Source organism: Synchiropus splendidus, chromosome 9 (assembly GCF_027744825.2).
Source record: "Synchiropus splendidus isolate RoL2022-P1 chromosome 9, RoL_Sspl_1.0, whole genome shotgun sequence".
Lineage (NCBI taxonomy): Eukaryota > Metazoa > Chordata > Actinopteri > Syngnathiformes > Callionymidae > Synchiropus > Synchiropus splendidus.
Window position 1 is genome coordinate 17866316 of NC_071342.1, and position 24873 is coordinate 17891188.

Genomic DNA, 24873 nt, shown 5'->3' on the forward strand with positions numbered 1-24873 from the left:
CATTGAGGGAAAAGTGTCGGAATGCTGCGAGCGGTAGCTTGGTCTAACTCATGACAAAAAGGCAGCCGGGACGCGTTCAATGACCTGCTGCCAAGTCAGTGAAAATGGAGTGCTGTAAGATGTTCTCAGATTAACACTTGCTAGGAAGGGGAAGTTGCATTGTTGACATTCGAGCATGCAAAAGACAATAGCAAGTGTTTGGTTCGCGCCGTTCCCTTGATGGCGACAGAAGAGTGGAGCATAAAGCCCGGCAGACTCAAGTGAGGGAGGCGAGCTGGAGAAACCTTGCTCCCCATGGGAGACTGTGGTTTAAAGCCGGGCCATAGCAGCGTAACAGGGAGGGAATTAACATCAGACAATTCAACAGCAGGGAAAGACGATCAGTTTTATGAAAAGTATAAAGTGTCTGTTGCAGCAAAACCATCCACTGCGCCGATAGTCATCTCCAGTATTTACAACTCACACTTGTCTGTCTATATATATATATATATATATATATATATATATATATATATATATATATATATATATATATATATATATATATATATATATATATATATATCTTCATCCAGACTATCGCAAGAGAGCGACTTCAGTTGCTCAGATTTGGATGGCTTCAGTCCACTTGAGGAGGCCATGCCGTCCTTTCCTCGCACGGCACCGGACGCCACGCCCCCCTCTCATGCCAGTCAGGAGTGAAACACTCTGGAACACACACAAACGCTCAGCCGGCAGCGTAGCTGCTTAAGAAGGAGTAGAACATGGGCAGCTTCATGCGCTGCTGGTCCCGCCGACACCAGGCCATCACCGTGCCCTCGCTGTTGGCCGTGTAGAGGTGGTGACCGTCGCACGAGTAGGTGAGGCTGAAGTGGACAGCAGAGGACACAAAATTTCAATAACAAACTATGAAAGTAAGAATGATGGCACCAATGCCAAACTTGTTCATGTCATTCTCCTGTTTTCATAACAAGCAAGAAACTAAAAAATGTGGAGCTACTCTGCTACTAGAGTGAGATATTGACCAACTGTAATGGTTCATTTTTATTAGTCCTTGGCTGCAGATTTGTTGCTTTGTGCTGGGGATAGTTGAAACATCTAGTTTACCAAACAAACGTCGACTTAAAATGATGCAAAAGAAACAAATATAAAAGGCTTTGAACAATTTCCTTTTTTGTCAATAAAACAGTATGAAATTAAACTTTTGTTACATTTAAACATGAAAAATTTCAAGCTAAAACAAAAACTGAATTTTTAAAAATACAATAAAAAATGTTTTTTTAAATGTGGGAAAAAGGGACGGAAAGAATCGTTGGACAAACATCATTCTGAATGACGAACATTTCAAGTTTTGAAAAGTGAGGAGTCATTTCATCAGTTTGTCAGTTCAGCGAGTGACAAAGTGAAGCTTTACAGTAGCGACAGCAGCGGTCACTGCAAAGATTTTCAGTTTAGAGACAGGAAGCATCACTAGAAGAGTCAGTGAAAATGATACCGAGGAGGTAGACACGATCAGAAATGAGTCATCAGAGTTAGAGTTTGGGAGGCGTTCTGAAGAGACTCAAACTTCACCTGATGATGGGTCTGCTGGATTTTGGGAAGGTGATCTCTCTCACTGGTTTCAAATCCCAGGTGCTCCACAGCCTGTGGGAGTGTCAAAGTTCGATCATTTAGCTGTCAACAATCATCCAAAGCTTTACAAGGAGGAAGGGACGCTGACCGAACGACGCCGTTCTCCAGTCCACCGGCGATCACGTTGACCGACACGCCCTCTGGCTGATTGGAGAACGCCACGGAGCAGATGATTTCTCTGCAGTGGACGTGACCGATGAGGTCGCCGTTCACCGTCCACAGTCGTAGGTCGCTTCCTCCTCCCACTTGAGGGCAGAAATTTAATTCATTTAAAAAAAAGGGAAAAAAGCAAAGACGCTGGAGGGAGTTGAACCAAAACTGAGCTCCCACCTGAGTCACAGACAGTGGCGATGTCACCGGTGGTCTCGCTGGCAGAAACCGCCGTCACTGGACTCTTATGGCCCGTGAGGCTTTGTACATAGCAGAGTCTGGAATCAGTTCAAACATATTCACATCATTCGAAGCGAAGAACGCGAGCGACAGAAGAGAATAAACCAATCATGCACCCTAGCGAATCATGAACATCATTGGTTGTCTCCCTCTTCTTCTATCTGCAACTATGTCCCTCCTCTCCATGTGTCCCAACCATCTGACCTCTTGAACATTGTCTCCAAACAAATGACAACCTTCATCTCTGACTATCCCAACATTGCTTCACGTCCAAAAAAAAAACGCTCAATCTAATTTGGGAAAGGTGAAATTAAAATACGCGGACTAAACTTGGCAGCAAGAGGGAAGCAAAACAATCGGCTCTCAGACCTGTTGAGGTCCCAGAGGATGCAGGTTCCGTCCTTGCTGACGCTGATGAGGATGCTGTACGGCTTACACACGAACAGGCTGGTGACTTCCCCCGTGTGCCCATACAGGTGAACCTGAGACTCCACCTCCATCTCTGACGGCTGAGGACCAAACCAAACAGGTGTAAGAGACAGAAAGAACTTCAATGGATCTCCTTCAAAGAGAGCCAGTGGATCCAGGAGGAGGAAGTCTGCCCGCCTCTGATCACTGAACTCTCCGACCTCCGATTCCACTCGTGGACTTGGTGCTAATGTGCTTGGAAAAGATCTGAGCTCTGAATAATGAGGTTGAAAGCAGGAGCAAGAGGTGGAAGAGGAGGGGAGCAAAAGTAGCTGGATCGGGTGCTGGTGTGCAGGCGGAAAAGGTGAGAGGGCACTGTTGCCATGGAAACCCACCGTGGTGCTGGTGAAGCGGTTGCTGTAGGCGGTGATGACTCCACACTTGCTACCGGTGAATAACTGGCAGCCATCCGGCACCCAGGCGCAGCTGGTCACCTGGAAGAGAGAGGAGAGGTTCAGGGAGGGAAACAGTGGAAAATCTGACTCCTCTGGTTCATGTGCCTTTGGCTATGAGGTAGCAGGATGTTGTTGGCACGTTGATGCCGCAGAGCTGCCAGGCTCGTTGGACTCACAGCACCAACACTGTTCAAACACTTCGCCACGCAAATAAACATGCTTCAAATGGACGCGTTCTTTGGACGAACGCCTCTCACCTGGTGCAGCTGTGAACACTGGATGAAGTTGATTGGCGGTTCGCTCTGTTTGCTTTTCAGCCTCAGAATGTTGTCTGCATAACCCCAGCTCAAGATGGCCGACCACTGGATGTCGGTGCTGTGCATGCTGCGCACACCTTCAGGGTGGAGACGCAAATTCAGCCAATTGGAACTTCGCGTGATGTGTTCAGGTGCAGTGGGCGGTTACCTTGTTCTTTGCTGTAGATCATCATGAGGCAGAACTTCCGGGACAAGCCACAAATGGCTCGTGTCGGCAGAGCCAGCAGCGAGCCGAAGCGCTCGCCGTGAGGTTGGCTGAAGCAAACGACTGGGTCAGGGGCACTGGGGGAGCCGACGTACTCGCCCCACTTCAGCCCTTTTATCCAAGGAAGGGGACTCTGCAAGGAACGGCACAAACGTCAGAGGAAGACAACACCTAGTGGAGCTCTTGTGCCCAACAAGCTTACTGGACAGGAGATTTCCTTGCTCTGCTCTTTGGACTCTCTGAAGGCCAGCTGAACCAGGATGCCCATGGCAGCGGGCAGCTCTCCCTCCATCAGGAGTTTGGGACCAGCCCTGCTGATGTGAGAGGCGTTGAACAGTTGCCGGGGAGTTTGTCCGTACGTTTTGATCATCGTCTCCAAGGCCCGTCTCTGTACTGGGTCTTCTACAGCTGACACGTCCATCCCAAAATAGGTCTGTGGGGGACAATATCATGAAGATTTCCACAGAAATATGAAACAGAGAAATCAACTAAGCCTTTGTATTTATGAGATCCAAATTAATCCATAAAAGAAACGGATAAAGGATATTTATTGCATTTTAATGAAAATTTATTAGGTTCAGGACTACAAATCTAGCCCTTTATTTTACTTCTATTTTCAAAGAAATTTTGTTTTTTGTCTCAAATATTTTTTTTTGTCTCAGTTGTTTCCTTTGAGAGTGTCATACCTTTTTCTTACTTAAAATGTCCCGTAAAATACAATGAAAGAAACATGTATAGTCCTTGACCAAAAATAGATAGATAGAAATGCTATTTATTTTGGGAATCTTCAACTAAACCCTACAACTATGTCAGACGACTTCCGTCACTGTCATCTTCCTTCTCAGACAGTTTAACAGCCAAAGGTTTGATAATATGGCAGCAACAGAAACCGTAGCGTTGACACTTTGGACAAATGCTGTAGATGTCTATAGAGCACTCACTCGGGAACAAAATCAACGCAACGCAAGACAGAGCGTCTCTTCACCATCAGCCATGTGTGTCAAACACGAGGCACAGGTGCCAAATCCAGCCCGCCCAGTCATTTCTCATGGCCCTGAGGAGCTTGAACTAGTTGAATTCCAGTACTCATAAAAACTTCATCCCAGACAGCTTCATCCTTCAAGTCGTGATTCATCTAGAAATTTCCAAAGTTGATGCAGATAGAGGGGAATTCAATGAAAGCCGGGGAATCAAATGCAGTGTGAGCTTCAAGGAGAGTGTCCCTTGAGTCACAGTTGGTTATGAAGGAGAGCGACTGATGTGTTTTGACTCAAAGGCAGAGTGCATTCTGTAAATTCGGTCGGGCCGCAACCTCGACTGCGTGACTGAGTTTGACACCCTCTGCTCTCGGTGATCCTCCACCCCCCCTCCCCCCTCTCCACTCTCATTTCTCACTCAACCTTCCACGATAAAACACATGCCTCATTCCCAACACTGACTCGTCTCAGCAGCCCCTCCTTTATCCATCAACACTTGCCATCGCCACATAACAAACGACTTTCCTTATGGATTTTTAAAGTAATTGAATTCCTCCAGTTCCTCGTGATTATTCTGAATATTTCTGTTGATGACTTACAGCAGGGTGGAAGACGTTGATGGCCTGGACGGCAGCTTTGCCTTTCTGTTTTAACCCAAACACCAGATCTATCCACTGGCAAAGAGTCTGAGAGACCTGGTCAGACTCCAGCGCCTGACGGTGGATCAGGATGAACAGTCGTGGGTCGTTTCGAGCCCAGGGAGGCAGATTGACGTGATTCACCCTCTCACCATTCTGGCGCACACCAAAGTCAAACCCTGGTGAGGACGAAAAGCAAATGAGTGAGTGGTACAGAAGGTGAATGAACAGCATGTTCACACAATAATCACCCTCTCTGTTGACCAGGAACTCAGGAAGATAGAAAAACTCTGGGATGAGTTCTTTGACGTCAGTCATGGACTCGTAGGAGGACAGGCGCCACGTAGTGTTCATGGAGTGGAAGGTCCGGTCCGGGATGTCGAAGCTCTGGTCTGATTGAAGACAATTTCACATTCAACCCTCTGTGGTGAAAGATTCCCTTTCATAGCCTCAGACATGAATACATTGAGGATCACATGAAAAGATGCCACGAAGGATCAAAACAGGCGGATCAGAACAAATCATTAGGCTCGAGAGAAAAAGATGAGAGGGAGAGAGCAGAATGGAAGAGGGGGGCGGTAAACTTTCATGGCGGATGGTGGCTCTAGAGACATGAGGCCAGGATGTTCCATCGTTGCTAAAAGCTCCACTATTGAGACGTAGATGCGCCGTCGACAGGTGGCACTCAGAGCCACTAAAAGCCTTTTATAGATGGATGATAATTACCTGATGTTAAAGAGCCATCGATTGTTAGACACCGATGTTTCCAGTCGCTAATTGATCACACAAAAGTACACAACGCAGACGCAAACGAGCGCCTGATAAAAGGGTCAGCAGGGTTATCTTTTATCTTGATTTACCCTGGTAGGCCAGGAACATCTTTGTGAAGGGAGGCATCCGGACCAGGAAGTGCAGCACTGTGCCGCTGTTGGAATAGTGCGAGCCGTAGTGGTATGGCTGGACTGGAGGCATCGGGTCGTCCTCGCGAATGCCTTTCTTGTACTCCTCCTCCAGGTACTGTGTAGGAGACAAGACAGACCTTATGAGTTTGTTAAAGTGTTTATTTAGACTCCACCAACCACGGGACACACCAGAGAAACATACGTCAGACTTTCACAGCTCCACTCAAGAATCCAAGGTTTCCCGCATCGCTATATAAGCCAAAGTGAAATGCCTGGACAAAGTGTCTTTAAGGTGTCAGAGAAGTTCAAAAACAAGCTAAACACAGCACAGGTTTAATAAGTGAGGCAAACTTTCATATTCAAATCCAAAACAAACAAGAACCTGAGTCAAATGATCAAGTACTTGCTCCAACTGGAACTGGATCCACAAAGATGCTAGCAGGCTAACCACCACTCATTATTGCATCTCTCAGGTTGTATATGCAGGACAAACACCAACAATGTGCTCAAAGGTTGTCCTGAGGGGTAGAACTGCAGCAGAATTGGTTGTATGTTGTTATTTAATCCAGTTCCAGCTGCGTTTTTGTCTGCTGCATCGGGGCAGAGGTCACTGGAGCCACTCAACATGGATAAACCGTGCCGTCATTGAAAGATAAACGAGTTTCTTATCCTACAAGACTCGCAAGAACACAGGAACTTGAACTGCACATGGATGGGAGTGCCAAAGCTTGAGACGTACTGTAATACATGTAACCGCACTATCATGGTCCATCACGGTGAGCAGGTCTGTGAGCAGGAAGCTCAAGGAAGACAAGTGTGGTGTTTTACCTTGTAATTGTCCACGTAGCGATCCTCCTTCTCTTTTGACTGAACAGCAATGGGCTTGATCAGATTCCTGCATGGCAGCAAAAAAAAACATTTTGAATTCCCAAAGACACGATAAGAAAATAAAAGACAGAAGATCTGAGCGCAGGATGGCGACTAATGTTTCTGTCCAATCAGCCGCTTCTGCTTATTTGCACAGATTTAAGTCGGTTTGATCTTCAGTGGTGCAGAGAGATACAGAGACGATGAAGAAATATCAGAGACGTCCAATTAGAGCTCTGATATAGCCATCTCCCCCACAAAAAATAAGACGGTACAAGTCAGTATCTCGGTCACAGTGGAGTCAATGCATCCTTTTATCTAGCAGAATATCAGTCTGAGCCAATTTTGAATGAATTGTGCAGCTATTAGGTTTGAGGGTTTAGGTTTGGTTTTGGTGGCAGACAGTGCGGTGTTGTAGTCCAGGCCAGACTCAAGACCACAGTTTCACGGTCTTGGTCTTGTTTCGACTAGAGTTAGACTCGGTCTCGGCCATGCCAGACCTTGGATTTTGTTTTTTCAGGTCAAATATAAATATTTTGAGCAAGCAAACCATCTTCCTCACATGAAACAACCTACCTGTAGATGCTCGTGTCCTGCAGATCCAGAGTCTCGCTGGTGTAATCTCTCAGGATGAAGGGGAAGACCGGGTATTGCATGAGGTCGTTGAAAGAGCGGCCGGCGTGCTTGTTGAGATGTGTCAGATACTCAAAGTTGGAGATTTGTCCCGAGCCCCACAGCTGCGTGAGAGCGGTGATGTTTCCATGCTCCAGCAGGTTCGGCAGGTAAGAGGTCAGGATGTTGTGATAGACGTCGTCACGGAACTTCACACAGAGAAACAAAAGGTGCTATCATTCTAGATGTCAGACATGAAAGTGAACTGCACTCAGGAGGATACAAACTGCCTAATGGAACATTTGAAATACAGTCCTTACAAGCCGACTGCTTTCACAATGTTGAGAGAAGTATCATCCATTATTAAGGCCAGTGCTCAGAAATGCCAGGTTTAAATTCTAAATGAACATTGTTCACTGCATGGAAACACACCTCAGCCCACTTGGATGAAACATAGTCAATCAAAATCAGGTCAGTAATACTAAATCTGCATGATCAGAATCACTCTCATATAATCTTTTGTGAGGATCAGAGCTCATAAGACAAAAGGGAAAAACTCAATACAATAAAGCTATGAGCAAAATACATTACATTATTGATACACTGAAGAAGAGATGAGAAGCACAGCTTACTTTAGTGTTGTCAAAGGCGAGGAGCAGGGTTCTGCCGTTGGTGAGGAAAATCTCCACAGCGTTGTCTCTCAGCTGCCACCATCGCTTGTGCACCTCTTTAATTTCCTCATACGTCCAAGAGAAGGATGGTGCCTCTGTCTCCCCGTGCAGACTCTGTCCAAACACAGTCACAGTCATGAGTAGTGATTCTCAGCCTCATGAGGTGCTGCCTCCCTTTAGAATTGTGCTTTACCTGGCAGTCGTGAGCGTCCGCTGCGTTATCCTCCACAAAGTACATTCCAGACTTCCCTGAGAGACGAGAGGTGACGTGAGAGCAATACAAACACAGGCTTTCACTCGTGAATAAATGACACACACTTGAGTGTAAGAGAAGACAAACATCCTCCACTCACAGCGGGAGCGCAAAACTTTCTGTGTCTGCTACTATATCATGCAAGGCGCAGCTGTGAGAGACGGACGGCGTCTTACCCAGAAGCAGCTCCCCTGCTGTTTCTCTGGAGGGGGCGACGCTCACACAACGCCTTGTGAACCTAAGAGGAGTAAAACAGAACAATCTTCGCTACAACGCACCCTTGGAAATCAAAAAGTGGAGGACACAAACTTTAAATAGCTCTCTGTGGAACTTAAAGGGAACGGTACCTGATGAGCTCGCTGGTGGCTTTATCTTTTACGGTGGAAGAGAAGAAAGAGTGTGTCTTGTCTTCAAACAGGAAGGACAGTGGGGCCTTAACTGCATCTGAACAGAACAATTGTAAGTTTAATCTGTCACATATTTATCATCTTGCGCTCATTTACCTTCAGGCTTGCGTCTGTCTTTGAGCAGGTATTTGTTTGGGATGGTGAGGTAGCATCTTTGGAGGCGTCTACGCTCACGATTGGGCCCTTCGGTGGGGTCCAGCTGCCAGGATGTTGGGTAGGATGTTGGGTCATACCACACAGCCCTGAAGACAGTCAGCTATTGTTATACATTTAATCCTTCGCTCGTACAATTGTATACATGGAGTTTATTTCACTCTTTAGCTGATATTCAACATCAATGACAAGTATAATAAAAGTGTTTGAATTTGAATTTTTCAGCTTTATAACATGGTAATGTCTAAAACTGTGTATTAGTTATCTATTACACACATTACATATTTAGAAGAAAATCACCCTCTTATATTTATAGTTTTTCTTCCAAGTGATGAGAGCAATGTCCAGGTTTAGCTGCTGTGGTCTCCATATACCATATACTCCATGTAGACATACTGCCCTAGCATGATTTTAAGTGAGACTCATGTAACTCATGTAATGTGAAGCAACACTGCACAACTCAACTTCAAACGGAAGTAAAATCACTTTCCAACTCAATTTCACATATAAAAACACTATAAACCAAGACTCTGTTCCACATCGGATGCAACTCCAGAATGGCAGGCACCGGCTTTAAACTCTCGGCCCTCAATATACCCAGCCCGCCAGCCAGTTCTTTGTGGCCACTGAACTCCATTACGTAACTCTGTATACTGTATACCGGGAACTTGCTGATAGGTAAGTGGTAGAAACTATGATCCTCCATCACCTTCTACCGGATGCACAGGCTAAGACCATGTTCTGGGTCAGAACAGCACATAGTGAACAGATCTGCACGTGGGAGATGTCCTTCCACCCTAACTATGTTATTCAGTAAGTGGCTCAAGAGCTGGATCAAATGTTGAAAATGACTGCATGGAAAAGTAGATTACATTAAGGGAATGATTTCACTTTAAAGATCTGAAATGAAAGTGATTTAAACATGAAATCAGATTCAAACTTAACCCTCATATGATCATGTTTAGAGTCTAGATGGAAATTATGTTTGTGTTTTTATGTTGCAGTATACAGAGTCAGATGACCAACCTCAATATAAAAATTCAGGTGTTACTGTACAGAGAAGTCTTTCCGCAAAGGTCTGGCCTCGCAAAATGAGCACATGAGCCCAGTTTCACTGCTGTCAGATGGTGTTTGAATTCTCTAGCTAGGATAAATCTTTGAGTTACACAAATTTTGTCTGTGCGCGACACAATCGTGGAGTTTTAATCTTGGAAATTTTTTTCTACTCCAAGGTGTTGTTGACTTTCGACTTAAAGATAAAATATTCAGTGACTTACCGGTCGTGCGTGAGCTGCTGCACCAGCTCCTGCCAGTGGCGGCTGGCGCTGAGGTCGGTCTTGTACAGTCCGCGGATGTGCTGAATGACCTTCTTCCGCTCCATTCCCTGGCGCAAAGACACGTTCTGGGTGATATCAGCAGCGATCTTGGAGATGTCTTTGGATTTGCCTTCCAGCCTCTGAATAAGACTACAAAAGAAAATACAATCAAATACCAGCGCAAAGGGAAGAATGACTGCTGTGAACTTTTAAGTTTTCTCACTTCCTCTGGGTGTAGGCCATCTTCTTCTCCCAGTCTACCTTGCTTGTTTCCTCCTCCTCTTCGTACTTGAACTTCTCCTGTTTGAATGTGCATTAGTCACTTGTGAATAACTGCTGATGATACATTGAAAGGAACTTTTGTGGAAGACATATATGCATTCATCTTCAAAAGACTTGCCTCCCTTATAGCCTTGAGCAAATCCTGCTTAGGAGGAGCGTTGGGAGGAATGCAGCGGTGGCCACAAAGCTTCAGTGAGGTCATGAAAACACCCACGGAATTCTGCTCGTCCTTGGTGAGGCTGTCCTTGTGATCATGCAGCATTTCATACAGGTAGAGAGATAACTTGGGGCCGTGCTGTGCGAAAACAAGAAAGGTAAGTTTCAAATTTCAATTCTAAACCTTCCAGTTAGAATTATAAACTGCAGTGCTACAGACCTCCAGTCCTGGGCTCAGACTCTCTTTCAGGATGTCCAGATGTCTCGGGTCAAAAACGAACTCCAGCGCCTCCTTTCTGTCCGACAATGGTCGCGCAGGACTCAGCGTGTGAACTAACAGTCGACCAATTTGCACCCTAAAAGTGTCCTTGCAGGACCACAGGATCCTCCGCCACTGCTGATGTGGGGCTCCACCTCGGCCTGTACTGCCCTGTAGACATCATTGCAAAATTAATGACGCCACAAATATCATTTTTGTGTGAAACTCTTTAACATTTTACATGGCCCATAAGGACATTGGAACAATTAGATCACCTCCAATACCAATTAAGATTACATTAATCTGATCAACAACGGAGTCCATTTAAAAAAAAACAACAACGTTTTGACCCGTGATGCAAACCGCAAATCATACCATGCTGACTTTGATCCCGTCAATCATGAGTTTCATGATGTCTTTCTGAAAACTCTTCTTGCTGGCAGGGGGCAGGACGAAGGGAGTAGGAGAAAGCGGGACAGATGACGAGGAGCTGCTCTCATCTTGCGTCTGTTCGCCCGGCTCTGGTGTTAGCAACATCTGGTCCGGGTAGTCAGGGATGTTGAGGAGGTCGAACAAATCCGGACTCACATCTGAAACATGACGGATGCAATATGACGAACGAGCTGACGTGACGTGACCTAGTGAAGGTAGAACGTTCATCTGACCGTGATATATGAGTCTGTTGACAGCGAGAACGACAAGCCTTTGCAGCCGCTGCACGAACTCAGTCTCACTTGCACGAATGGGGTTTTCCTGGCTCATCCTCCTCTGCATCATCTGATTGAGTTCGTCACTGGCGACAGAGCGCATCCTCATCAGGAGGGAGTCTGTCTGTGCCAGAGAAAAGCGCCGGCGGCCTACGAGCACAACATTTGTCCTTGTGATGAGATGTTTTTTTTTTTTTTAGTCTGGGACAATATTAGTAAATAACACCACAAATCAGCAAGCGTGTTATTTGAATATTACCAAATGACAGCTTCACTAATGGAAGCATCATTTGTGTATGACGTCAATTGAGTTCAGCATTCGGTGAAACTTAAGCAACAGCTCCAGTACATCAAGTTACCAGGCAGATTAAACTCCGGAGTGGGAAAACTGGTGAGTTCACTGCAACACGAGAAGACACCTCCTACTCAGAGGAGATGTTCCCTGTTGTGAAGCGCTACCTGCATCACTGTGGAGCATGTATGATGGAGATCCAGGGGATATGAGGGGAGTGTCCTGGGACAAGAAGCAGAAGGGTGGGGGGAGTGGGATCTGGCCATAGGAGCGGTAGTGCTGTCTGGGGATGCGGGGAATAATGGAGTCTTTCAAAGCAATGGAACCTTCAGGTCGGGACGAGGGAAGGATCAATAACAAATGTGATGAGATTTCGCTGGGTGGAAAAAGACATGTGGCTTTCGAAACAGCCCTCACCTGCAATGCTTTTTCGCTTCTGATAGATGGCGTGATGCGGTGAGCTTGGAGCGTTGACGGAGCTGCTCAACTTCTGCGGCTCCTGAGTGGAGGTGGTCTTGATGAACTCGATTGCTGATTGAAGGACGCGGAATTGCATAGCCACAGCCATTTCTACAAGAAACACACAGTTTTAGATATGATGACAGATTCATGATGTGATTTAAGATATACTGTAATTCCACAACTTGGCATTTCATTGACGTCAAGAGAATCTCAACTGAGACACTCTTGGATCGGGTGTCAAAATGACAATCAAAAGTCAAAGCAAATCCAAATAGAAAAGAAGAGAAGTCCAAGCATTATGGTGCTAAACTATAAATGCACTCAGAGAGCACAGACCTCCACCAAGCTGGTTATTTGCAACCACATTGTGACATTTATTTTTTTCCAATCGATGTCTGACATGTATTTTATTAATAAACTTGATGGTCCAAGTGCAATGAGCAAAAACAGACAGCAGATCTCAGAAGCAATACGAGGTACAATTAAAAAAAACAAGAAGAAGATGCTGGTCTGCGAGGAAGACCAAACAAAGTTACAGAATGCCACCAAAACTGAATCACTCCTACGTTGACCTTCAGTTTAAATACACCCAGGAATTATTCTGATAACAGAATAAAGTAACAAATAAGCAAACAAACCACTAACCACAGCCATTCTGGACGTAATAACCTTGCATATGATGTGAGAGCTGAATTCCCATTAGCAGTCTGTGGTCACTATTTGCGCTTATAAAGATAAAATACGGTGTTAGGACAACCCACAACCTATTTCCTATTTATTTTACCATGGTCACGGGCTGATTTATCTTTCCTATCTTCTATTCACGTTGCTCTTCTTAAGAAGGCTGAGGCCCTTCAATGTAAAAAGCAGACATTCTACCACTCTGTGTCCCCAGCCAATCTCCAGCCCAGGAGGGAGCGTGAAGACATCAAGAAGCTGGAGAAGTGTGGTTCGATAGGTGATTGAGAGGACGTGGAACTTTGTCAGTGATAGCTATTGTGTAGTCTCCTGATTTAACTTAACAGGTACAATACTTGTATTAGTGCCATTACATATATCTCTAATTTGTCAATGAACACCCTTTGAACAGTTCAATATATCAATATATCAATTTAATCCACTTTTTTTTTTACACTTTTTTTTTACAAGAAACTAATGGACTAAAATAAAAAACGAAGAACAGCTGTCATTTATCTTTCTAGGCAGCAAGATAATCCATCTTAAATGTCACTCCTAACAAGGTGGTTATTGTTTTTCTGAATTCTCAATGTCTGTGTCAAATCAAGAGAAAGTTCTTCACTGACAAGTTGAAAAATGTTTCAAAATTGGTCGTCATCACGGCACTTAGAGATGATGATAACAGCAATATATTTCTTTATGACTGAGCCTGACAGCTGGAAATCACTGAGGACCAGGGGAAGGAAGACGGCAGCGGTGTATCGTCTCAAGTGTATTAAATTTCAGGACTCCAGAGCTCACCCTGCGTGCGCCGCATCTTGCTGGTCTGCATGAAACCCAGCAAGGTAATGAGGTCTTCGATGATGCGGAAGTACTGGGACCCAGAGGAGCTGCAGGAGTGGATGGTTACAGCGACTAACAGCTGCTGGATGTCGCACACCAGCAGCTTGTAGTCGTTCAGGGGAATACTAGACGACAGGAAAAACAGAACATTTGACATGGGATGTGATTCCACCTGTTGTCGACAGGACTGATGAATATGAAATATAATTGAATTCAAGAATAACAAATGGGTGGTTAATCCCATGAGGATCGCTGATAGGCTCTTCCGTACCCGTTCTCCATCCCGTTGAGAGTAGAGAGTGTGTTGAAGAGCACGTAGAGAAGTCCGTGGTCCAACAGGATGTCTGCTAGCTTGGGGCATGCGTTGAGGAGCTGAAGCAGCATGCACAGACTGTTGTGCACGAGAGAGTTCTCATACAGAGAGTTTTCAATAAGCCCCAGGATTGGAATGATGCAGCGCTTTGTGAAGGGTAGAATGCTGTCCATTTCCTCCAGATCCAAGCTAGAATATGATTACAAAACCCATGAGTAAGACGTGGTTAATATAATTTCCTCACAGATTTTCATTGTTTACAGACTTACTCCTCCTCCAGGCCCACGGACCTCCCAAACAGCATCCCCAGGAAACACTCCAGGAGTCCCTGGCTCCCCTGGTGAATGTACAGCTGGTTGGCCAAAAGGGAGAATCCGTGACTCTTCAAGAACTTCTCCTTCTGTTCTTTGTGGGCTCGGAAGAAATAGGCATCCAATAGCTGAGGGGGATGAGAGGAGTTTGATCATATCTGCTCTTAATAGTCACATATTGTATTTCATTTTCTGCAACAATAACCCAACAGTATGACTCGAAAAGAGGCTACCAAAAGTTGGCTTGTGAGGAATAAACTGACCCAAATGAGATAAAAAAAAGCCTTCAACTACTGGAAATAATAAATAGTTTTTAATTTGATATATCACAGGGCCATTAAGACATCTAATGTAATGTAAAAACCGACCTCAAGAGAACCAAGCAACAGGTTAATTGACTGACCCGTTCTGTATTCAGAAAAAGCACTTTAAAGAAATTAAAATAAGATTTGCTTTTATCATCAGAGCGCACAATCCAAGAAAGTTAAGGACGCATAACGATAAATGAAGCCGAAACTACATTCCATTACTTCAATAACACTATAGAAATGAATGATAAAGTAGCAAAAATTTCAGGCATTTTGAATTCGCTCTTGAATGTTCTCCGTCATTCAACTACGTGAGATCATAGATTTGTGCCCAATGCTTTGAGTTTTGTTATGTACTGTCCTTAACCAACCTTCATGACTCCCTGCTGAATAAGAGGCGATGAGTGGTTGACCAAGACAATGAGCGCCTCAGGCTGGATGAGCTTGTCCATCACATCATCCAGCATGAGATCAGGCAGCAGCAGCAGAACGCCTCTCAGGAGATCGTAAAGACCGCAGCAGATGAGCACCAGGCAGTCCTCTGTACTCGCCCTGAGACACACAGGCGCATGACTTGTCACTCGCATTTAAGTCATGAGGAAAGTGGTGTCGATCAACCAAAGATTTCAACGCTCAAACACAAAACAAAAAAGTTGTGTTTGTTCAAGAGGTGGATTGCACATCAAGAGTGTTGTCAGACAATTGGTGTTACTATCAGTTTAACAACTGAGACCAATGTGATAATAATGAAGGATTGGAATCAAACAGCCACTGTGTAATTATGAGTAATTACTTAACACATTAGGAATCCATTTTTTGGGGCGCATACATGGTTATGTACCTGTCATTGGACTCAGCCTTGCTGTGTGTCCTCTCGTAGCCGGGGGAGTAGGTGTAGCTCTCCCAGTCTTCATGTACAGAGTTCCGGTCGCCTGAACTTGGCCAGCGACTGATCGCTGAAGAGCCGTTCGACGCTGGGAAGGCCAGACCCAGACTGGCCAGGTTGCTGTGACTCCTTTGGAAGGACTGGATGCCTTTTAAGCTGTCAGGACGTCGTGGGGCTTCATCGCTGGCCCATTCAAACCGGTCTTCCGACTCCACCACGCCAACGCTGCCCTCAGTTAAACTGTCCACCTCTGCAGCGTCGTCGCGATCCTCCTCTACGCTGATGGACGGCGTGGTGAACGGCATCTTATCCCCGGCTTCTCTGGACTCGCAGATGGTCTTTGCTGATTCACAGCTACTCAGAAGCAGTTCATCACCTCCGCTTTTCTTCAGGGTCTCTGTGCTGCCCAAAGCCTGCTGGGTATTGAGGGAGTCAACTGCCTCACTGGAGCCGTTGTGTCCGAGCCGGGGAGAAAGCAAAGGAGAGGTGTATGGCGACGGTGCGAGGCTGGGGGGACGTAAGGACTGGTCATCGCCTCCGTGTTCAGGGGATGGAGCATGATGACCTGACAGAAAAACCAAACTTTTATTCACCAATTCAAAGTAGTTAAGGAGACATAAACTCCACACAGAACCAGATTCCTCCAAACCCAAGCAGTCACATAAAGCTCCATTTAAGAATTGACTGTTTCCGATTTGCAATGATGATTCCTTGAGTTGTTTTCAAACCTTTATGTGGCTATAACCTGGAGACATAAGTGCTGAAGAAGAAACACAATTCAAAAGGCAACAATAATGGCCATAAAGGAGGATCGTAAACGCCCAGCTGCGCAGGATGATAAAACTTGGAAATAAAATGACATCTTTAAAAAAGGACAAATACAGCTGCAGTGTAAAAAGAGCAACAGCAGGGATTAAAACATAAGATGAATCATTTTAACAGCAAAAAGCATGGCGGGCTTACAAACACCTAACGAATAGAACGCCTCGAGCGATGGTGTTTCTTTTGGTAGTTAAAACAAAGTGAAGTTGTAATTCATTCGCCAGAGAAAATTGGGCTGTTAGTGTCTTCATGAGCATAAAAACACGGTTCTTCTTTTAAGATTCAAAGTGGCTTTCAGCTATTTTTGTGCTGGCTGTCGGTAAGTTCTTTCATGTTCACTCGATGATGCATCTGTACCTTCGTGGGGAACATCTGAGAAGACGGTGGGAGAGAGCGACACTACAGAGCTGCTCGCAGACTTCCCCCCACTGTTGGAGTGTCGCAGGTGCATTATTGACTGAACCTTCTCCTGGTAGAGCTTTCCATCTGAGAAACAAACATCAGCTCACTCCGTGTTCTAATGAAAGGAAAGTTGATGAAAGAAAAAAGTTGTTTTCACACCTAAGTGGAGCGAGAAGTAGAAGCTGGACGGAGTGTGACAAACATAGGTGTTGGTGGGTGGGTGAACTGCTAGCAGGAAGTTGTAGATCAGCTTCAGCAAGTCCAAATCTGGAGGGGAACCTAAAACCTCCTGGATGATTTTGACGAACGATAAGCAGACATCCTGAGGGATTGAGGTCAGATGCTCCTGGAGACGAGAGGAATGGTGTTAAACTTGTGGGTGTCTAAGTCAAAAGATACACTGCGATCCTGTACCTGAAGCACCTGGCAGGTGAGGAGGAAGCGATGCACCACTTCAGCTTTGAGAAACTGGCGGACGTTGAAAACCTGGTGAGGGTGGTGCACTCGGATGAGGATTTCCAGTGCAGCAAGCAGTGTTTCCCAGACTCCAGGCTGAAATGAACACAAGGTTTAGCAACTATACTACACTGAAACCAACCTATTTAAATGACATGCAACAGAACACAGATTAAGGCACAGAAGATCGCATTGATGTTTCAAGGTCCATTGTGTTAACAATGCTATCAGGAAATGTATCCAAAAAGAAGGAAATTGTACAAGACACCAAACGAACAAAGTATTTCATTCATGTGTTGCAAGAAAGGCCCAATTTAGACACAACTTCGACACTATCTCAATGTTTTTCAGTCCATGCTTCAGAATTCAGTTTCATGGATTCCTAATGTTTGGAATGGTAATTTCAAACACGTGTTTTCAGACAGCCTCTTTATTGTGGACAATTCTTTACTCAGAAATCACTCGTTTGTATTATGACAGGAATTGTATTTAATAGTGTTTTTTTAAACAAATAATTTGCCATGCGTCGCAAGAAAGAGTTCGACAGTATTTTGAACTTTATCAGTGAGGCGAATTTGATTTTTTTTTTTAATCAAACTGTTTCAGGCAAGAGGCTAAAGAAAACTGTCTCACAGACACAAACCCAGTTTAAAATCAATTGAAGTAACTAAAAAAACAGCAAAACTAAATATTTAAATGTACTAGCTAACAACGTTAGTGTGAATTTAGGTGGATTTTTTTAGGTGAAGTACTTTCATACACCAGTTCAAACCTCACGCTTATGTTGGTATCATGAAGACAATCAATATCATATTTTCCAGGACTGTTCTGGGATAGAAAGACTTTTGAAAGTAATACACCAGGCTCTGGATGATGCGTACTTTTCAGCAACTCACAAAAGAGCATGCACAAATGTATCTTCATGAGCAAAAAAATAAATTAAATAAAAAAAGGACAAAATGGAGGATTTAAATGTATCATATTGCTTCATTTATCATAGTAACACCGGCCACCATCATGTACTACTTTAAGACATTGATCAACTCATTGGTTATAACCGTATCCTTTTTCCCGGTATCTCCATCTCTGAGGTCCAACACATTCACCCCAAAGACAGCCTCAGTAGCTTCATCTCTGTCAGCCCTCACTCAGCTTCCTGAGTCTCTTATGCATTCATCTTGGTAGCTATCTTTACCGTCTTGCTTCTGCCCTGACATCAAAGTCATCTCCATTTACACCTGGCTTGACCTCTCCTCTTCACCTCCCTCCATCTCCGTCCGTTACTGTGCAGCCACCTCGGAGTGACATTAACAAGTTCCAGGTTGAAACGTCTATACTTACGTACAAATCACCTGCCGCAAAATTTGTGTTTTTGTCTTCCTCCATATATTGCCACTTTTTAACTTTACATTCTTCTCGCTCTATTTTCCTTTTTCAGCACTCCTTTTCCCAAGATGTGGGTGTATGCCTGCACCCCCTGTGCTCTGGCTTGTTATTTCACTCATCAAAAGTTATCGATCGAAGCGTGTTTACCTCGGCATTGGCCCAAACTTTCCAGTCCAGCAGGACATCTGAGAGCAGCTTGATGTCCTGCACCACGGCGATGGACTCCGTGTCCAAACGGAAGTGCCCATCATCCCCCAGGACCAGAAGCGGAGCACTGCAGCATCCATCCAACAGCGTCTACAAATCAAAGCACTGTTAGAGAGTAACATCAGCTTCACTGAAGCAATTATAAAACTGCCTCCTTATGATGCAGTGGCATTAACAGTTGCTGCTCGTGTACAATTAGGATGGCTAATATTTATAGACCTTGTAATGCTTATCAGTTTTGCTACAGCTTATAGGTATATTAAACATACACCAAGAGGCCTGCAGACAAAAAGGCAATCACAATTGCTGCAGGAACACAATTACATTTCATCACTTCAGACAGTGACCTTTTCAACAGTAAGCCATCATCCAGCTCAATTACAGACACAACCAGAGCCTTAAGTGACGGTAGCTCTATCACAAACGCATCAGGTCCAATCGAGGAGGAAAAAGAACGTGAAAATAAGGTGAAGCAGAAAGAAAGAGAAGACTCACTTTCAACATGTGGTATCCCACGATGCATTTGGACTTAATGAGAACTTGATGGATCATGGAGTAACCATGGTAGCAGTCCATTTCGTGGATGCGATGCTGGTTGAACTTGCACAGAGACAGCAGCACCTGCAGGGCCAGTGCCTGAGTCTCCTCACAGTCGCTCAGCTCCACGGTCTGGGCGAGAAGTGGAGCATGATTCTGATCATCATCTGATATAGCTGAGAAGAGGTTGACTCAACAGGGACTGTGTGTTACAAACTGGATTTCTGACCTTTGCATCACATCACTGCGCTTATTCTACTTTTTACCCTCACAGAACGCTTTCATCTGATAAAGACGACAGTTGCAGGAAAGCAGTTTCATTTGCCAGAACATTTTTAGTATATTAAAAAGAGGGAGTGATGATTATCGCCACATATATTGTCAAAAATAGGCTTTTATCATCTTCAAACATCACAACATAATATCAACCTTTATCATTGCGCCTGATCTCCACACTTCTTCTTCATAGGGGCCTGTAAAAACTGAAAAGTTTCTTTCCTTCTCGTAACTCTTATTGATGTGCTGGCTGCAAAGATATGCAATGACTACACAAACTTCAAAACGCCACCAGAACCCTCTCTGCCAATTTTCTATTTAGAAATATTTAATGCCGTATAAGTAGTTCATTATTGGATAATAATAATAATAATAGATACAGCAGAGGGAGCATCACTCTTTATGCAGAGGGAGGAGAGAAACAATATCTCCTGGTTCATATTGACGGCTTGTGTTGGAAAAAAAAGTTTGCAAACTTCTTAACTTCAGTACAAAAACAAACAAAAAAACAAAGCAAGTGTATTAACATGAACAACCAAGCAAAATTAATCTTCCATTAAAGGGCACCTTCCAAGCTCAAGATTGGGTTCCAAAATACACAATGTCTAATGGTTTAATCTAGACAAAAATGACTTCCTGAGTCTCGGTGTACCAGCAGAGGAAGCCACTCAACAGCTCAGGAATGTAATATGCGGAACACTGCCAATGTCAGACAACTTAAAAATGCCTTTTTACTAAGCGCCTACCTGTGCAAAAAGGAAGACGAAATTTCCCGTCCCTCCAATTTTGTGCAGGACGCTCTGCAGACCCTGGGTTTCAGTAGGTAGCAGAGCTTTGAGAGCCTGGGGCTCTAAGGAGACACTTTGCACCTCTTTGGAACTAAAAGGCCGTTGGGTGACCACCGTCTTGGCCTGGCCCTTCAGTCTGATGACAGGCTCATAGATGGTGTAAACTCTTGGACTGCTGGGAGCGTACACAACTGCCAGGCTCTCCTGTTTGAGAAAAATCTGAGTTAATAAACACATTGCACCTGAACACACATTTGAAATAAAGGACAGAATAGGCAGTCAATCACTAAAGAAAAGATGATATAGGTAGAACTTACGACCAAAACTGTCGTGTCCAGGTTGCTGTTCTTCATCAGAAGCTCCCGGACCTGATCGCATTTGAGTCCTTCTAGTGTTACGAATTTGGAGAATGACCCGCTGGGCTTGCCGTACTTGCAGGGCATTATAGAGGTTAGATCAGGTCCGCTGGTGTACAAGAAGAAAGCCTCCTCAGATCCCACTCTAGACCCTGAGGAAATACAGATGCAAGCTTGAGTCATTGTTACATCAACGCTTTCATATCCTCAGAAAGGCTTTTTTTTTTTCATAATCCCTAGAAATGCCAGAGAGTGTCACAAGCAATAATGATTGACAGTGATCCATCACATCACATGCCAGTTTAACCTTCAGGGCCCTCTGTGTATCCTGTTCTAGCCCTTGACTTCACTAAAGTCTTATCATATCAGAGATCGTCTTTTCTAAGAACTAACGTTTCCCTGAAGAAATGCAGAAGCAAAAATGTGACTAAATGCTCGAGTGAGTAGTGATGATGTTCACGGCCACTGTGAAAAATCCAGCACAATAAAAGCCTCATTAAACCAATAGATCAAATGTGGTTTCATAGTAAAACCACTGTATTAAAAAGAAATGTCTCAAGAGAAGCGATGGAATATTTGATAAAACATTTGGCTTTGATCAGCATAGCATTCAAAAAAATATTTCTAAAGCCAGAGTATTTGTAAAAAAAAAAAAAAATTTAATTATTTCATGGCAGGTCACATACTGTATGTCAAATAGTAACAGCAACAACAAACTCCACATTCACATCTGCTCCATCACATCCATGTTCGCATTAATTGTTGATGTGGCAAGTAAATGACAGAAACTATGATCACACCACAGTGTACTCACAGTTTCTTCATTAACTTCCTGTCCACGTCAGTGTGAACTTGGCAGTTGAGTTGTAAACAGACTGTATTCGGATCTCCTTCAATCATGTGATCCTTTGCATATTCCTGGCCGACAAAAACAAGTCTGTCCCGAAAGTACCCATTTTTTTTTCTCTTGGCAAACAGCATTATTTCTGAAAGACCTCTTCATGTCTCCAAACTTTTGCATATTAGCTATCATTTAAATATACTAATTTCTGATCTTGTTCATTCCAGTTTCTCTCAATGACCTCAGTATCTTCATCACTGACTCTTCTCACTCTGCTTGTTGAAATTCAAAAACAGAGATCATTGCCATGACCACTAGTGTCACATGAAGCTTTCCTTTCCACCCAGTCTGCACTTCTTCCTCTCAATACATCCCTATCCATCACTCAGAATGATCACTCTCAAATATTTATTCTCATTCCACGACTCGTACTCCCTGCGTTGTCATTCTTCCTCCCGCTTCCTTCTCATTTACACGTAGCAGTAGAGGCCAATATCAGCCACGCTGAATCACGACAGTTAATAATTTCCTTGGGGTTCACACTGAGTCACTGTCCTCACAACCCTTATGCACACCATAGTTTAAATCACTCCCTCCAGTCTCTGTTTTCTGCCTTCACCAACTGTAACCTATCAAAAGTGTAAAATAAAACATTTTGTCTCCCTACATGCAGTACAATTTGTTTATCCATTGCAAGCTACAAAGTGCTCAATAAATATTCATTTTGACCTTTGTTTGATTGAGTCTGACACCTTGACCTATGTTGTGAGATGACGTGCCAGACAAGTTCACCTGTTATTCTGCTCACATCCGACGTCAAAGACAGAACACGCAGCGATAAAGAAATGAGCATGATGCCTACCATTGAAGAGGAGCACAGTGCCCATACTCCAGCGTGCACTCTGCTTCATAAACTCCTCAGATGAAGGAATACAATGTCCCAACATGCAGAAAGTTTTGTTGCTGTCCGACGACAGGCTGGACTTTCTGGGAAGAGTGTAATCCAAAAACACCTCACATTTCCTGTAACAAAACAGTTGGTCAGTCAGGAAAGGTTAACAACTGATGACCACTGTTGCATTTGCTCCTCACCGGATGCCACAGATCCAGACGACGACCCGACCGTGGATGTTCTTTTTGCCCTCTGGTTGTTGAGTGTAAGTGAGACTCAGGTGTTGCCAGTGACCCGGTTTCAGCAGTCCTTCTCCTGACTCGGCCTGAGCCAACAGCCCAGCTTTCATCTCATCGTTCGGATCTATACACACCCTGATAGCGCAGCACATCCAAAAATGTAATTTCCTCCCACATTCCTTTCCCAAGCGCAGCTCTTCAGCACTCACCTAAACGTTAGCATGCCTGTGGAGAAGTCAGCCCACACTTGAAGCATCAATGCCTTTGAGCCCATGGAGAGAATATGAACGAAGCCTTCCTCGACTTGTCTCGTTCCAGGCAGAGAAGAGGGTTGGTCTGAATGAAGGTTCTTTTTCTCTGCAAATCCAATGTGGTTTTTAAACATGTTCCTATATAAAGTTAACCTTGACTGTCTCACCCTTTTCTGATTCCTGCTCCTCTTGCTCTGTTACCCTCAGCCACATTGAGGCGCTGAAGCCGCTGGACATGTGTGGCCAACAGTTCTGGCCAACAAGAGGCAGGTGGAGTGGAGCGATGTGCCAGGGTGAGGTGCGGAGGTGACTGGGCTGGGGTTCGGCTTCGCCCTCTCTGCGGCCAGGAGACAGTTTACCCTTCCAAAGGACCCCAACGCTTTTCCCTCCAGCTGCTCCATTTTGCCTGCCGCCGGGTGACATCCCTCCTGGCGATGAACTCCCAAGGATGATTGGGAAATTCAGCAGGTGCAGAGGTTCAATATTCACATTGGCTTCCACGATTTGTTGGATGCCTTTCAGTAAAATCTCCTGACAACCAAAGGAAATAAACAGTCAATTATCAACTGCTGTTCTGGGCAGGGATGAGGATCACAGGACCCGTGTTGCAAACGCAGATAATGGTACAAGAACTACAATACAGATGAAGGCAATTCATAAAAAGTGTGTTGCTATAAAATTATGGCATCGTCTTTTGGCAACCCGACTTAAAATAACGTCAGAAACTTCTTCTCCCTAGCTTAACAACGCCTGCTGTTTGGTTTCTAATTAAACATAGAAGTGTGGTAACAACTTATCTTAGCACATCTGCTCTGCACACACGGGTGTTAATTGTATAGAGAAGTAGCAGGAGCGCGAAAGTGCGTATGTGTTAGCAATCTTTGAGAGCGAGAAGTGCGAAAAGACTGTCAGAAATAGAAGTCAGTCAAAACAAAAGTATATGTTCTGGGTCCAGACAAGAAAACTTTAAAATGGCAGAGATGTTATTACGGTTGGCGGGGTCTTCTCCAGGAAGAGGCGTATCAGAAGGGCCAGCTCCTCCGCTGTGATTCGCTGGCTCACCATGGCAACAAGCAGCTCCACTAGCACTGTTTGGCAATCTGAAGGTAGACCAATAAAGAGCGTCCCATAAACTGTTATTAGTCATTTAGACATGCAAAATGTTGACGCAACAGATAAACTAGATATAAGTTTCTGTAAACACAGTGTTGAAAATTAAATACATTTTATATCTAAACTTATTATACATTTCTAAAAGTGTCACAATAAATTTAAAAAGTACAAACCTTTAAGGGAAGGCTCTGCTTTGCTGAGGATGTTGTGAAAGCCAGACAGAATTGTTTTGACTCCTCCCTGCAGGGACCGAGGCGAGGGGTCAGTATTTGCCAGGGCAAAGTTGAGGAGCAACAGACTGTTTACAGAGATAAATGAAAACTGTGACCTGGTCATAGAGCAGAGCAGCATTGCGGAGGTTGGCGCGGACAGCACCCAGCAGACTGTGAAACACATGATTTAGAACCTCCAGGTCTGGGGAGGTGGTAGCCAGCAGCTGCAACTCAATTGTGCAGATCTCTGGAAACAGCAAGACGCCACGCCCGGGCCCGTCTACCACCGTGGCGAGCTCACGGAGAGCCGCCGACTCCACCTTCAATCCTGGATAATGGAGAACAAGATTACTTTACACACAATCATAGAGAAGGCAAACACAAGAGTGACTTAC

The 24873-nt window shown here is 44.5% G+C and overlaps 1 protein-coding gene across 7 annotated transcripts in view; it reads right to left on the reverse strand.

Annotated features, from left to right (window-relative positions):
* Positions 1-537: 537 nt before the first annotated feature.
* lyst (lysosomal trafficking regulator) overlaps positions 538-24873 on the reverse strand; it is a 48741-nt gene continuing 24405 nt past the window's right edge. For all 7 annotated transcript variants that reach the window (XM_053874601.1, XM_053874599.1, XM_053874600.1 and 4 more), the window contains 45 exons: positions 24595-24806; positions 24440-24506; positions 24144-24253; positions 23321-23684; positions 23112-23259; positions 22864-23037; positions 22634-22794; positions 20892-21082; positions 20533-20778; positions 19469-19642; positions 18914-19063; positions 17339-17476; positions 17084-17270; positions 16880-17008; positions 15656-16265; positions 15186-15366; positions 14465-14634; positions 14154-14384; positions 13841-14007; positions 12317-12469; positions 11566-11757; positions 11276-11490; positions 10862-11071; positions 10604-10780; positions 10427-10503; positions 10165-10353; positions 8831-8976; positions 8675-8771; positions 8504-8565; positions 8268-8323; positions 8036-8188; positions 7368-7612; positions 6753-6819; positions 5883-6039; positions 5274-5414; positions 4984-5201; positions 3610-3840; positions 3351-3540; positions 3143-3279; positions 2826-2924; positions 2392-2531; positions 1963-2060; positions 1721-1877; positions 1573-1644; positions 538-866 (listed from right to left, as the gene is read on the reverse strand). In XM_053874601.1, coding sequence (XP_053730576.1) covers positions 728-866; positions 1573-1644; positions 1721-1877; positions 1963-2060; positions 2392-2531; positions 2826-2924; positions 3143-3279; positions 3351-3540; positions 3610-3840; positions 4984-5201; positions 5274-5414; positions 5883-6039; positions 6753-6819; positions 7368-7612; positions 8036-8188; positions 8268-8323; positions 8504-8565; positions 8675-8771; positions 8831-8976; positions 10165-10353; positions 10427-10503; positions 10604-10780; positions 10862-11071; positions 11276-11490; positions 11566-11757; positions 12317-12469; positions 13841-14007; positions 14154-14384; positions 14465-14634; positions 15186-15366; positions 15656-16265; positions 16880-17008; positions 17084-17270; positions 17339-17476; positions 18914-19063; positions 19469-19642; positions 20533-20778; positions 20892-21082; positions 22634-22794; positions 22864-23037; positions 23112-23259; positions 23321-23684; positions 24144-24253; positions 24440-24506; positions 24595-24806 — 7628 coding nt within the window. In that variant the 3' untranslated portion in view covers positions 538-727. The remainder of the gene's footprint in view (positions 867-1572; positions 1645-1720; positions 1878-1962; positions 2061-2391; positions 2532-2825; positions 2925-3142; positions 3280-3350; positions 3541-3609; positions 3841-4983; positions 5202-5273; positions 5415-5882; positions 6040-6752; positions 6820-7367; positions 7613-8035; positions 8189-8267; positions 8324-8503; positions 8566-8674; positions 8772-8830; positions 8977-10164; positions 10354-10426; positions 10504-10603; positions 10781-10861; positions 11072-11275; positions 11491-11565; positions 11758-12316; positions 12470-13840; positions 14008-14153; positions 14385-14464; positions 14635-15185; positions 15367-15655; positions 16266-16879; positions 17009-17083; positions 17271-17338; positions 17477-18913; positions 19064-19468; positions 19643-20532; positions 20779-20891; positions 21083-22633; positions 22795-22863; positions 23038-23111; positions 23260-23320; positions 23685-24143; positions 24254-24439; positions 24507-24594; positions 24807-24873) is intronic.